This window comes from Perissodus microlepis, chromosome 1, assembly GCF_051167445.1.
Source record: "Perissodus microlepis isolate ML-2025 ecotype Zambia chromosome 1, ASM5116744v1, whole genome shotgun sequence".
NCBI lineage: Eukaryota > Metazoa > Chordata > Actinopteri > Cichliformes > Cichlidae > Perissodus > Perissodus microlepis.
The window spans coordinates 33,891,293-33,906,658 of NC_140461.1; the positions used below are offsets into that span (position 1 = coordinate 33,891,293).

A 15,366-nucleotide genomic window follows, 5' to 3' on the forward strand; every position below is an offset into this window, starting at 1 on the left:
GGACACTCACTATTTGCCCTCTTTTTCAGATCCTCACGTGTGTCCTTTACAAGCAGAGACTCACTTCACTTCACTTCACCAGTTCTAGGGCTGACGCACCCACCCACGTCCCCACCCCCGGTGTATCCTTTACAGCAGGGGTGTCCAAACTTTTGTCACTGAGGGCCACATACATAAAAATATAGGAGGGGCTGGGCCACTTACTAGAAATTAGGTATATAACCTTAACTTTAGTGTATTAAAGTTAGAAAAATCACTTAAAAGTGGTCAAATGTGTTATATTGTTGAATATAATTAAAGACAAAATGCCTTCATCACTGCTTTCCATAAATGGATCTTTATTGATTTATTCAGAAAAAGCTTTGGTAGCTCATTCTCAGAACAGCAGCCTCAGATTTCTTCTTAGACAGAAGATTTACAGTACAGAGAAAAAAAACAATAAAGGGGAAAATGGGACGGGTACATTTCAAGTTTGTTATTAGGCTTAGCAAAACATCTATTAACGTCCGTTTGAAACGATTATCAACATTAACAGACTGAACTGGACTGAACAGGAGTCCATATAATTTTAGTAAATTATTCTGGTGAGTATCAGCTGTGCTGGGTATGTAAATTGGGCCATCCAGCTGCGGTGCTGATCGCCACTCGTGCCAAAAATCCGGACAAATGTCACTTGATCAAGGAGCAGATCTGAAACGGACATCTGCCCTGCCAATCATGATGCATCCTCACAGGTGTCAGAGCAGGCACGCTCCGTTTTGCGTAACTATTTTTAAATCCCAGTAGATCTGCAACCACGTAAGCTAGCGCAATAATTTTTTTTTGCATATGAAACCGGAGGAGTTGTACATACATCTTATGTCATCAGCTTGTCCTAGGTTACGGTTTCCTTACACATATAGCTTTGCAAAAACTGCATAAAAAAGCACTTGCAGCAACAAAAACATAATATTCCAGAAACACGCTTTGCCGATCCAATCAGCTGTTTGTAACACTTCCTATGTCCATCCAGTGTTGCCAACTCCTCAGTAAGGAAAATCGCTATTGGCTGTCCTAGAAGTCGCTAGAAGTCGCCAAATGACGTCATCGCCCAATTTGCATAATTGGTCATGCTAATATAATTGTAACCTATGCTGTTGGAGAGAGAAATAACATCGTGGAAGAGACATAACGTGAGTAAAAAACGTCCTAAATGCAGTTAGAATTTATTTAGAACTGCAAATTAAATTTCTTTTAGCAATTATTGTTTTTAATGTCACAATTCCAACCCTGCTCCTTTATCCGGGGCTGGACCGGCAAAAGTGACCCGAAATAGGCACTCTGGTGGAGTTACTTTGTGTGTGAGAGTGTGTGTTTATAAGTAGTTTTAAACCTTGTGATCCACAAAACAGCATAACACTAAAGGAAGAACTGACTGCGTTACAGTCAGTGCGGGAGCAGCGGCTTCGCTCATGCCTGATTCATTTGCCTGAAAACTCGCTAAATATAGCGACAAAGTCGCTAAGTTGGCAACACTGTGTCCATCAGCGCGAACTATCGCATGTCCGCCATGACCTGCCCGAAACCGGAAGTGACGTCATTTTGCGGAAATGTAGTTTTTTTGCCTTCAGGGCCTTATGAGCCTATACTGGTGTTTTTAAAAGTTATGTTTGACTTTATGACTTTCTGTGTCGTTTCTGGGATGCTCAGGACTCATATTGCACTGCTGGAAATAGTTTATTTTGATACATATGCTGGTTTTTTGCAAATTTGCATCATAATATTTATTTTCGTTTTTCCTGCAGTGTATAAAAATTGGTGTATTTCAAAAATAAAACTATAAAGACACTCAAAATAAATTTCCTGTGATGGGAAACTATTTTGTGCAACTTTTTCGTATTTGTAGTTTTAATGGATAAGCCTCTTAAATTTCTCTAACTAGAAATATATGTTAAAAGACAAAAATGATTTTAAATTTTTTTGTAGTTTATTGCACGTTTTTGAAATTGATGTAATTACTATGCACTTAATGCATACATATTATTAAAATTTGGGCTATAATGGTTGTATTGATGTATAGCAACTTGAAATGCTCCCAAAAATGTCACTACAACATGTAAAAATATAATATAAGCTCTGGCAGACTTGGTTCTATGGTAGGTCTTAAAGGGTTAAAAGGATTGTGAGGCAGACTGGGTGTTTTAGAAACATCCTCATGACAATGGTAAGAAAACACCAATCGATGATTGCGTATCATACCCACAATTACAACCACCAAAGGCCAGCACTGTCAGTGTCCCAGAAGACTCAAGTGGCAGTCGATGTTCTAAAAGACAGCATTAAAGAGTCCTTTGCAAGGAAATTCCCCAGGGAAGACTTTGTGAACATGGTAAATGGTCTGATTCTTATATAGCGCTTTTCTACTCTCCCAGAGTACTCAAAGCGCTGTATACAACATGCCTCATTCACCCATTCACACCCACTCGTACAAGCACTTCTATACACAAGTGCAAACTAACCTGCATTCACACGCATTCACACTCCGATGAACGCATCGGAGGGCAATTTGGGGTTAGTATCTGCCCAAGGATACTTGACATGCAGACTGGGGAAGCCAAGGATCGAACCACCGACCTTCCGATCTGTAGCTGATCTGCTCTACCACCTGAGCCACAGCCACCCCGCTGACAAATAAAGCAACCATTTTAGGCACAGACTATAATATTGGCATGATGCTGCCATTTGGCTCAACAGGAGGCCTACCTGACTTTGCAGAAATCCATCAAATAATCATTTTGCACAAAACTCCCGTCTTTGTTCTGAAGTTGCTTAGAGGCTGTTACTGTGAACACCTGAGGAGTTTCAAAGTATAGCACACAGGAGAGACAGAAATCCTTAAACATTCTGAACTGAAATAAACATACCCCATGGCTGAATACAATACAGCAGATGGCCGTATGGTGTCCCTTAAACACTTCATTTGCACATCAGAGTAAGTGTAATGGGTTGATTATTTCCGTTATATCAAATGTTTGTGCACTTATTGAAATTATTGAAAAAAAATATATTGTTTTACCAACAACTATATGCGCAGGCATCCTGTCTTATTTGTTTATTGTAATGTTTATTTAACAGGCACAATACATATAACATTGAAAAAGAAAGTGGAAACATGTGATGCATACTTAACTCTCCTCTATTCTTCTTCCCTTATCTCCCTCTTCTTAAAATGACAATCAAAAATTATTTATTCAAAATTCTACTGAACTAAATCTCTGCTTTTATTTCTCTGGCAGAATAATAATGAAGAAAATATATGCAAGTAAGCTTATCAACTCTTAATAACCTGTCTCAATTTCTTTTCTTTCTCTGTCTCTACAGCTGAGGAAACACAAACCAAACAACAATGGCAGTCCAGTTAAGAGTCATTTTAGAAGAACACAGCGTTCAAAAATTGACACTTCCAACAGGAATTCCTAATACAGTGTTTCCATAATTACTGAAATTTTCCAGTTGCGTGGGGAATTTGTACTGCTATACCAAGACAAAGACTTTGACAATCAGTTTTTCAGTGTCATCTCGACTGCTGACTTGTATGACAAGGCCACTGTTAAAGTGATCCTTAAAGAGCCAAAAATCACCCTTGACTTACAACCAGTATGTGAATCAGGATCATTGTCTACATTGAACTCTTCGACTTCAGTGAGCACCCATCCTGCAAGTACTACTGAAACGGACATCTGCCCTGCCAATCATGATGCATCCTCACAGGTGTCCGACTGCACATCGGCAAGTTCCAGTGACACCATCATTCTCCCTGATTCATGTCGCCCTGCTGCATGGCCAGTGCCATTTCAAGTACCGGAGTTTTCCCGAAACATACAACTAATCCTCGCTGAGGCAAACAACTCATATCACGACACTGGAATTACCGGGCCAAGCTAAGATCTCGAAAATTTTCTTCCCCGGAAATTAATGCCTTAAAAAGGAAGCATCCAGCTGATGCAGTGCCATCAAAGAATGTAAAAAAGCCAAAAAAAAAAAGCAGAGGTTAATTATTTCCCTCCGCATCCTACTGGAGAAACCCAAGAGACACTGGAGAAAGAGAGGCTTGAATTAATTTATGAAATAACGAAGAAAAACAACGCAAAGATAATTGCAGATAAAATTAATAAAACGTTCTCTAGCCGAAGAGTTGAAGTGGTCAGCCTCTGCCCCTCTGTGGGTGAGTTAAAAGAAACATGGCCAGCATTATTCACTGAGGGTCAGGTGAGTATGTCTGATAATTTTTCCTTCCCACCAAAAAACATTAATGTTATAACTATGAGATCTGGTCTGTCATTTCAAATTTCATTTTTTTTGTCCCCTTACTTCTTAGCTCATCGAAGAGTTCAGACGCATCACCACAGTTTCCTTGGCGGAGACATTCATGCTGAAACTTGATGAGTACACACCAGGTCTTTTGCAGCTTATGCGTGCCAAAGGAGGAGCTGCTGGTTCCAAGCTGAGACCTCTGCTGGACACTTTGAATGACCTATGTTATTTGACTTTTTTCACAAATATGTAATTATGGAGGGCTGCAGTAGGTAGCAAGAAGGTACTGGGTTCGAATCCCAGCCCAGGGTCTTTATGCATGGAGCTTGCATGTTCTCCCTGTGCATGTGTGGGTTCCCCCCGGGTACTCCGGCTTCCTCCCACAGTCAGAAAACATGACTGTTAGGTTAATTAGTCTCTCTAAATCATAGGTGTCAAACTCTGGCCCACGAAGCCATACCAAATTACTATTAGAGCTGGCCTACTGGTATTATACAGCTAATATATATATTGTTTAGTATTAAGCTTTGCTTGTTCCATATTCAGTTTTTCAGCAAAACGTGTTTGAGTCCATAAGAAAAGATTCATTCTTATATCTGGAGGAATAAATATATTTCAATAAATATTAACGTTAGCCCGCGACTTTGTTCCAGTTTTGAATTTTGGCCCACTGTGTATTTGAGTTTGACACCCCTGCTCTAAATTGTCCTTAAGTTTCAGTGTGTGCGTGCATGGTTGTTTATCCTGTCTGTCTCTATGTTGCCTTGTGATTGACTGTCCAGGGTGTACCCAGCCTCTCACCCGTTGAAAGCTGGAGATAGGCATCAGCCATGTTTTTGTTTTTAAGTAATTCAGTCTTAATCGGGGTAGTGGATTTCTGAAACGGGTTTCCAACCTCACATTCCCAGTTTTAATTAACGACACATTCCCTGAATGTCCTTCGTCAGCTTCCAGATTGAAACAGAATAAAGTGTAGCCGTTACCAAAGTAGTCAAGTGTTATGGCCAAGGGTCTGTCCTTTAAATGTCTTCCTGTGGTTTGTATCAGTTGGTAAAATTCTCTGGTATAGTGTTTTCTCTGGAGATTTGGCTGGAATGGTTTAACGAGATAAGCATGACTATCGGCATATAAAGACATAAATTCTATATCACAGTTTTCAAAATTAAATGAATTACGCCGGTAGGTTCCAGTGTATGCTTCATTGTCGGTGAATGCAATGATGAGAAATTTAGGTATCCTGCCCATAAATAAATTGTCATTAGTTGATATTCTAGCCCCTGCAGGTATGGAGAAGGTCTTTAAAGATTCTCTGTCTACTGTGTATTTTGCGTTTACATGCTTCAGTGCCTTGCCGTGCGCTAACCTAACGCTGGGTGAGACGGTGACTTTTTTCACGAACAAGCTAGCCGAGACAATTTTACCTCTGTAGGCTGTGTCAGCCCCAGTCATGATAGCAAATTTGTCTTTAGAGCGCACAAATTTCAGCGACAGATCGATTCCATTAAGTAATAGATTTTCTTGAAAAAACAGGTGTTAGGGTTATATTGTTGGATTGTCATTTATGCTTAGAAATTTATATTTCTATATGCTTAGAAGTATATATTAATTTGTAGATTGAAAGAATGTCTCAGTATTCTGGCATAGATCAGACACCTCCTAGGATCACGAGAGAGGTCGTATCATCTCTTGCTGATATATGGTATAGCAAACACACGTATATCTGTTTGAGTGTAAGAGCAATTTGTTTAGATGGACCGCTAGACTCCTGGCACCAGCTTTGGGGAGTCTTCACAGGGTCACATCTTGACTCTCCTCTATTCTTCCTCCCTTATCCCCCCCCCCCCCCCCCCCCCCCCCACACACACACACACACACACACATACCTACACGACACACAGACAAGGTATTCTTTGTCCACATGTATACCTATGGAAGACGTCATATGTTAATGAACCTATGCATATTCATGTAACCACAATAAAAGGAGTACTACGGGGAACCTGGCTGAGAGTCTGACGGAGGTCAAGTGGGCGGAACGACACTTGGCTCCAGTTGGCCACTTCGCCTACTTGTTTCTTGCTTTGCTGTGTAGTAGAATTGTCTCGTTCCAGCGGTGGGCCTGTGCTAGACAGACCCATCAACAGGTCTGCATGTACTGGTGCAATCAATTCAACAATACTGCTATTTGCTCTCCTTCTATAGATGTGTCATTCATGTGCGATGATGTATCCTTACAGAATAACCCCGTGCTGAACTGTGTGTCTGAAGTCTCCTTATTATAATTGATAAGGCATTGTATTATGCCTCTGTATGGATACGTGTTGGATGATTGGTTTATCAACCTATCCCCCAAATTTATATCGACTTGGGAAAATAAGGTACAGCCGGGATAATTAACAAAACCTACGTCAGCGTCCCTAGCTAAGTTTGTACCATCAGCGTTTGTGATTCTTACACGGGTATAGATATATGAGTCATTTAGATCCAGGTAATTTTCTCGGGACGATGAGATGTAAAACTCGATCGGCCCTCCATCAGTGATTGCAGATACAGGTGGGATTTTGATAAATGTACTTTTCTCAATGCTCGTTTGTGTGTAGGGAACAGTAAACAGGTCCAGCTCTGTTTTTACACATTCTCCAGAATGACTGTTACACAGTCATTCTGGAGAATGTGAATGTGGGGTCATAGAAGGCTTGGGCGTATACACGTACAAGCCGTTACCATCCTGCTTAGTGGTTGAGGGTCTGGTTATGTTGGATATGACATCAGACACTATGCCTGACGCGGTTGTTTTTAGGTGGGGTTTGACTATGCTGACTCCTTTTTTAAACAACGGTACAGCAAATCTAAACAAACTGCGGAACAAGCCCCCCAGACCTGACCCATATTGCGCGCTGGACCCGATATACCCTCTGAGCTCTCCACCAGCCTGCGATACGTAGTATTTTACATATTTTGCTTCATCTGTGTTGTAGATGGCCATCCTTTTTTTAAAAAAATGCTGGGTTATCGGTCGGAAGTGGAGCTTGACAGCTTGCAGTATCGAAAGTGTATGTGTTGATTTTGGTCGTCTTTCAAATCAATTTCTATGCCGTCGATTAATGTCTTTGACACATGTGTGCAGTGCGGGCTGTCAAATCATCGTCTGTAATATTTGTAGCCCTTAATAGCCGTGCGTGGGCGTCGCCCACAAGCTGATAATCAACGATATCTACATAAATAAAGATGTTATATTTTCCACCGTATATGTCTGCGGGTATGTGTTTTTATAATGAAGTACAAACGGGTCTCCTGTTTTGAATCCTAGGATTTCTGCCAATGTCCCTCTAAATGTGAGAATGGTCCCCCTAGGCCCCATAACACAGGCATGGTTACTAACTGCGTTGTATTGCATTTTAATGTCGCCTGTGGCTTGGTGCTGCTGACATTTAAAATTAAATTCTTTTATTATCTGTTCAACAAATGCATAATGACACACAGACAGCTCAATCGTGGTTACGGCTATGGTTTCATCTTTGACTGTGTCATAAATTTCCACTCTAGAATCTGATTGTGGAAAAGACAGCCATATGCGTGGGTACTGTATCTCTATAACAGCAACCTCATACGGCTGATTCAAAACAATAGATTTTGCTAGCTTTGTTCTAAAATTAGATATCTTATTGCCCGGGTAAGCATGTGCCAAAGCATTCAAGAAGATGCTTACATAAAAGCCTTTGTTGTTCTTTTTATTCATGCTTCCTCAGTCTTTGCTCAGTGCTGAATGAATGTGTGTAGAGCTGCGTCATTTGAGTTAATTATTCCTCAACTATGTCTTTTTCTGGAATCCACGAATTAAAGCTGGTGGACCATCCTAGCCATTTCACTAGCACCTGCTTTTTCCGACTCACTTTTTTTCTAGCCAATATGTTTTCAATTTTAAATGTTTTGTTTTCATCAACAACCACACGTTGTATCTCAGGCTCATAAAATGTCCCTTTCAATACCTCTCCTGCTAGATCCACTAGTCTGTACACTGGGGGCTGTCTCCCTATACGCTCATTGACTGTGAAAATCTCATCAGTGTAGCTCTGCTCGTATCCTTTTCGAAACACTCCTCTCAGTTTTGATATTCGTACAGTGTCACCAATATTAAATTTAAAGCGCAGTTCCCTCTGAGGCCTCATTTTGTACAGCGCGTTAAAGACTGACTTCTCATTATCCTTATTCACCTCTGCCAGAGCCATTTGGATAGAGCTGTGATAAAGCATTGTTATATGCTTGTGTGAGATCTGGTATGACATCTTCATATTTCCGGGAGTTGGCAGCTGTCAGCGCCAACATCAGCAGGTGGAGAGTAGCGAGCTTGATGTCGATTACTGTTTCCTCACACAGGTCTGACACGGTGGGGTCCTGCGAGCATTGTGGAGAGGGTGGGGGAGACTGGGGGGTCTGGATTAGCAGCGCTGGTGGTGGTGACTCTGAGAGGTCCCACGACTGCATGTCGTGCTCTGTAAAATGAAAACCAAAAGCTCTTAATTTTTCGCATAGATACACACACAAGCGCACACACCCACACATTAAACCTACCAGTTCATTGTTTAGTTGTTGGAAGGTCTTATGATTTTAGGTTTGCACAGGGTAGCAGGCAAACCACTCTTCGCCAGATCATCAAAAACAAGGCGTTTTCTAATACCCTCGTATGCAGTGTTGAGTCTGTCCCTCTTGATCGCGTCATCAATCTGGCTAAACAGACGCGACAAACCTCTCCAGTCGCTCCACTGTATAAAAAACAAGTCCTTAAACCATCTTGTGTGCTCTTCAAGGTTTAGAGGGTAAGGATTTAACCTCCAGTTTTCAAGCCCTCTGGAAGCAATAAGACTATCCCTGTCATCACATACACTGAGAAAAATAAAGTCGTCAGGGAAAGGATCAGCCTCAACCCTGTAAAGCTCAGGGCCTAATGGGCTGTTCCACTGGGAAACATACAGCAGCTCTGGGAAGCCTACATTGTCCAGGTCTGCACACACTACAATGCGGAAGAGCTTCCAGTTTTTATTTTATTATTAGTCCTTTATTTATCCAGGTAAAAAATCTCATTGAGATTAAAAATCTCATTTTCAAGAGAGACCTGGCATGACATGACTCGGGGTTCCCCCCAAAACAATCCCTCAAAACAATCTACACTAAGCACAACTGCTCCATTGGTATATTTAATGGCATACACATACCCTTCGGCGCCTCGATATTCTAACTTAAATACAGTCTCATCTACGGTGTTTTCACTGCGTTGCTTTTTACGTTGAGGACCCCGACTGCATACTCCTGTAGACATACCTAGAGCGGCAGCGGCATGGGCTATGTCCTGGCTGGGTGTCATGTTTGATGCCAATGTCATCCTGAGTTCCTTAGGTCGAGGCATCGGGGATCCTTAGCTCAATGTGTCGGTGCTCCTTAGGTCGTGGTGGCGATGCTCTAAGAATGTGAAAGAATTACTTTTATACCTATAAAACCTAGACCATCTGGAAGATGTCGTTACTTTCAGTTTGTACACCTAAATGAAAATTAATGTTAACTGTAGACCTAAATGTGTCCAATCATCACAGGCTACATTCTATTAAGATTAATTGTGTCCAATCTGGCTGTTTAGCTCCAGCTGCTGTATAGACAGTCTGCAGCTTCCCATTGGACTGAGAGGAATCAAACCATTGAAATGCATTCAGCTATGACCTTACAGCTTAAAACCAAAGCACAACTCTTTGACCTGCACTGCTCTGTCAGTCTGACTGACTGGGACATGGAATAGGAGCTGAAACTGGCTACAACCACTAACCAGTTATATCATGGTGATTGATTTTATTTTTGCCAGTAGTGTTTGCTCTTTATTTTGTCATATGGATGAGCAGTTTTTGACTCGTTCTGAAGCAGTGAATCAATCTGAAGGTAAGACAGTGTGTATTTTCTCATTGTGCATGCGTCAGTGTGTTTGTCTGTCTCTGACAGATGACAAAGTGAATGATCAGTATGTGGTCCAGAGGCCTTTTGTAAGAACCTCGAAAAGAGAAGATACATTTATTTGGTACGATAAAACATCAGGTGAGCCTGCCTTGAATCCCACCCCCATAACTTAGCAGTAAAGGTCTACTTACAATCACTCTCAGTTTTTCTTAGTTTGCCTTTAAAAAGGTGGCATGTGTAATCTTTTTAAAGAAATGGAAATAGTCAGTTTATACCTCAACAGGCCAGTTTGGGAGGCACATTGTATTGCTTTAGACACTGATGTGTGTGATTTTATTTTATTTAAATCCTTTTAGTTTTCCCTTTTTTCCAGTACAAAAGGATATAGTTCCATCACCATATTGAAATTATTTAGTGAGCTTTGTGTGTTTGCCACTACAGTGCAGTGTGTGTTTGTGCTTGAGTGTTGCGTGAATAGCTTTGGAAACCTAGAGGCAAACTACCTCTAGTTTGCCTTTCTTAAGGGGGAGAGGGAGGTGCAAATATATACATTATCGTGCCAGTGCACAGTAGCAGACAAACAAAATAGATGCCTGCTTGTCAAAACTTTGTACTGCCGCTATGCTTTCTAATATACTTTTTTTTTGTATGCAGTCACTGTGAAAGGAGGGAAATTGTTACAAAGAATTTAGTTGTTTTCTTTTCTGGAAAAGAAGCAATCACACGACACTTTTGCCTTTGACTTTATTCGTCTGGCTTCATGTGTTGGAGAAATGATTCTAAAGTAATCACTGTAGCAAACTGAATATTTCTGTCCATCAGATACGTTTGTGAAACCAAGCTTGTGGCTGCTGGGGAATCCCAGCATTGTCTGCTCGATCCAGTACAAAGAGATTAAAGCTGACGTGCAGCCTTGTGTGTAAAAATAAAAAGCTAAACTCTGCTCCTGGAGACCTGATGTCCCCTGACAGCAGAGCTTCATGTGTTTTCCTCCCATGATGCTCCTCTCCAGGAGGAGCTGCTGAAATCAGTTTCCTCTTCCTCTGAGTACACAGTACACACTAACTGCTCACAGCCACACTATTATGTACCACCCATATCTGTTTGCAGCAGCAACCTTTAGGTTACTTTGTTAGAGGATTGGGTGTTTGTGCAGAGTCTCAATGAACATTTATTTTCTGGATTTAACATGTGACTTTATCAGATAATATTGTAGGTTTAAACACTTACAACTGGTATTCATGGGATATCCCAAGGCATTCATTAAAGACCAAACCATGTTTGACCAATAAACATCGGTCACAAGTCAAACACAGGCCCCCAGTCATTCATTGTTTGCTGTAGGTAATCAATAAGTGACTTCAGTCTCTACATACATCTTTTACACAAAGTCAAATACACATTTTGAATACTGAAGGATTTTTTAAAATTTTATAATTTTCTATATGCAATGCTAGAAGACTAGTTAGTAATGATTGACACAACCTGTATTTGTTGATGTTACTGTCAATAATCTGATCATCACTGACGATTAGGTCAAGAATGATGTCGTCTCCTGTCAACCCATCAAGAGCAGAAGTAAGGCAAGGACCATAAAGCCCAGGGTGGGAACACTAACTTTGGACCTGGACCAAAACTCGCCTTTTTGAAAAGTCCTCAAGAACCTTTTTTCCTCAGACAGGCTTTTGTCCAAATGATGAATTAAAATCAGAAAGTGTTTAAAATTTTCAGGACAATAAGCCTCTTAAGCCAGGCTGCTGGCCTCATCCACCAGTGAATTACTGCATCCTCATTGCCTTGGCACTCAAGAGCAGCCATACTGGGAGCCTCAAAGCAGATTTACAATTTCACCAGGTTAGGATTTGATTGTCTAATTGCCCATGAGGTTCCTTCACTACTATCAGGAATGATTAGGTCTTTCAAAATGTCAGATGGGTCCCTTTTCATTCCAAAAAGATGTTTACATTGGATAAAACTGCTGCACTGTCTCTGAGGTATTAGCTTTTCTGATGTTTAATACTTTCCCAGAGAGCACTTCCCATTTTTTCAGACGGCTCCAGGTGGCTGGAAGAACACCATCCAACAAACTTGTGCTTCAACAGCAGTTTCCGCAAAACATGCAACCAGCTGTGCAGAGATGGCAAGAGGAAGTCATGTTTTTGGCCACGTTACTTTAGATGGCCAATGGCAGCTTGAGGATGAGAGCCACACGTTGGCAGGAGAATCCTTAAAGCAGCTGGAGAAGAGCATGCCCCACCCAGGTAAATGGAATGCAACCTTAATATGAGGAATGAATTGACTCATAACTCCAGTTTACTGTTAGAACTGGTAAGATATTTACAAGGAATTCAATTTGGTACCAAATATTAATTATTTTAAAGAAAATGCTTTGTAATAAAACTCATTTTGAAGTGTAGAATTCAGTTTAATTAACTGAGGTGCTGTTGGTTTGCAACAAATAACTGCGTTTTGTTCCAGATATGAGTCAGTGTTTATTTCCTATGTGATTTCAGTTAAAGGGGGAAATGTGCATTTAAACACTAGCATAATAAAACATATACTATAAAAGATCCATCTTCTGCACTGTTCATTATCTAAATTTATGAATCCATCTTCTTACAAATAATTTGTCTTCCCCAAAGCTCATACACACACAAATGGAGAGAGGTTAAACTGCTGACAATCACCCTTGATCAAAGACTGCAGTGTGCAGTAGCCAGCTGAAACAGGCTACTTTAGATGAGTGGTACTTATAAGTGGTACACTGTAAAATCTAAATAGTTCCCAGAAGTTAAACAAATTATGCAGACTCATTGCCTCAAAAAAAAAAAAAAAAAAAAACTAAGTAAAGCTCACTTATGATAACTAAGTTAGGGTTACTTATTCATTCTGAGTATAATGCCCAAAAGGCTTCCCAGCAAATCATTGAACTGATGATCCCACTGCTTCCAATGGCTTGTCTTTTTCCCAGATTGGCTTTCTGGATTTTTATTTCACAGGTACATGTAATGTATTTTTTTTCCTCAAGATCCAATTTTCAGAGAAATGTCTAATCATAATTTTCAACTCAATCCCACAGCTGATGACACAAAGACTATTTTTAATTTAAATTCAACTTGCCTGTTTTCTTTTGCAAGATGTTTTGTCTTTATGTAAATCTTTCCTTCATTTGACAACAGTCAAATGCTTTCTGCATATGCACTGACTGAAGGCTGATGTTTGGCAGACATTTACATTTCTGTTAGTCAAATCAGCGTTCTTGTATATGAAATTTAAGCAGTGAAACACTCAGTTGGATGTTGGTAGCTCACCGGGCAGCAGCAGGTATTTCTTCGTAAACACTTGAGCATCACACTCTGCAAAAAAGACAACATGATGCATAAGAGCAGGTATGTGCACCAACTGAACACTAAGATTATTGCTGCTCTTCATATTAACTGCTCATATAGAAAAGAACTATCCCTCTATTTAAGTAAAAGTGTCTTAATGCTCTCGATACAAAAGAATTTGGCTGGCATTGAAGACCATCTTGTGTGGAACCTTCATTCTCCTCATCATCACGACGCAATCATCATCAGTGTTGCCAAGAGAATATCTTTACATCCAAAGATATTACACTTGGCAGGATGCCCAGAGATACTGCAGAGGGTAGGCTTTCATTTATAGTGATGCTTTTTAAAGCTCTTAAGCTAATATAACACTTTGTGATACAGCATTGGGAACCATGGAAAATATTTCACTTCATCCGAACAAGAAGAAAGCAATAGTGGAAATGAAACACTAAATGTATAAGGCCTAATTTACACCGTGGAGCCGTGCTCTCAAAAACTGATATAGATGTAACTCTGTGTTGTTGGATTTAGGAAAAAAGTGCTTAAAGTTTTTTAAACCTGTTTAGCGCCATCTTCTGTCAGTACAGAACTTACGGAGTTGGTTAGTTGTTGCGGTCAATACACTTACTTTAGTTTGTGTTACCTAACTAGTAACAGAACCAAAAACTCAGTGGAAAAAAGGAGACTAAAACTAAGAATGAATCTAAGAGGATCTCTTTTTGTACTGCAAAAATTAGTTTAATGTTAAGAAACCGAGGATGTACTGCCCAATTTGTCTGTCTCTTTGGCAGTAGGTTGTTTATCTAGCTGCACTAAAACAAGAAAATCCACCTATTAGCTGTAATATTTGTGTTTGTAAAGCACTTTATAGGTGAGGACAATGTGGAGGGGAGCCTGTTTGAAACACCAGCTCAACAAGCTGGACACAGCAGCTTTTCATGGTGTTTTCCCTCCTCAGGCCAGAAGTACCAACATCATTTATTACTTCCAGGCTGGACTACTGTAATTCATTATTATCAGGAAATCCTAAAAACTCACTGAAAAGCCTACAATTAATCCAAAATGCAGCAGCAAGAGTCCTGCCAATGACTAGAAAGAGAGAGCATATTTCTCCTGTATTGGCTTCCCTTCATTGGCTTCCTATTAAATCCAGAATTGAATTCAAAATCCTGCTCCTCACATACAAGGTCTTAAATAATCAGGCCCCATTTTATCTTAATGACCTTGTAGTACCATATCACCCTATTAGAGCACTTCACTCTCACACTGCAGGCTTACTTGTTGTTCTTAGAGTATTTAAAAGTAGAATGCGAGGCAGAGCCTTCAGTTTTCAGGCATTCGAAAGTTCCCTCTTCTGTGGAACCAGCTTCCAGTTTGGATTCGGGAGACAGACACTATCTCTACTTTTAAGATTAGGCTTAAAATGCTCCTTTTTGATAAAGCATATAGTTAGGGCTGGACCAAGTGACCCTGAATCCTCCCTTAGTTATGCTGCAATAGACGTAGGCTCCGGGGGGATTCCCATGATGCATTGAGTTTTTCCTTTCCAGTCACCTTTCTCACTCACTATGTGTAAATAGAAATCTCTGCATTGAACCGTATCTGTTATTAATCTCTGTCTCTCTTCCACAGCATGTCTTTATCCTGTTTTCCTTCTCTCACCCCAACCGGTCGCAGCATATGGCTGCCCCTCCCTGAGCCTGGTTCTGCCGAAGCTTACTTCCTGTTAAAAGGGAGTTTTTTCTTCCCACTGTTGCCAAAGTGCTTGCTCATAGGGGGTTATATGATTGCTGGGTTTTTC

At 40.5% G+C, this 15,366-nt stretch overlaps 1 protein-coding gene and 1 pseudogene across 1 annotated transcript; one reads left to right on the top strand and one right to left on the bottom strand.

The window, feature by feature from the left end:
- Positions 1-8,876: 8,876 nt before the first annotated feature.
- Positions 8,877-9,697, bottom strand: LOC146394134 (uncharacterized). The gene is given in 2 exon segments (XM_084924121.1): positions 8,877-9,347; positions 9,407-9,697. Coding segments are annotated over 2 exon segments (762 nt in total).
- A 303-nt stretch (positions 9,698-10,000) lies between these two features.
- Positions 10,001-12,520, top strand: LOC146394135 (forkhead box protein N5-like; annotated as a pseudogene).
- The last annotated feature ends 2,846 nt before the right edge of the window (positions 12,521-15,366 follow it).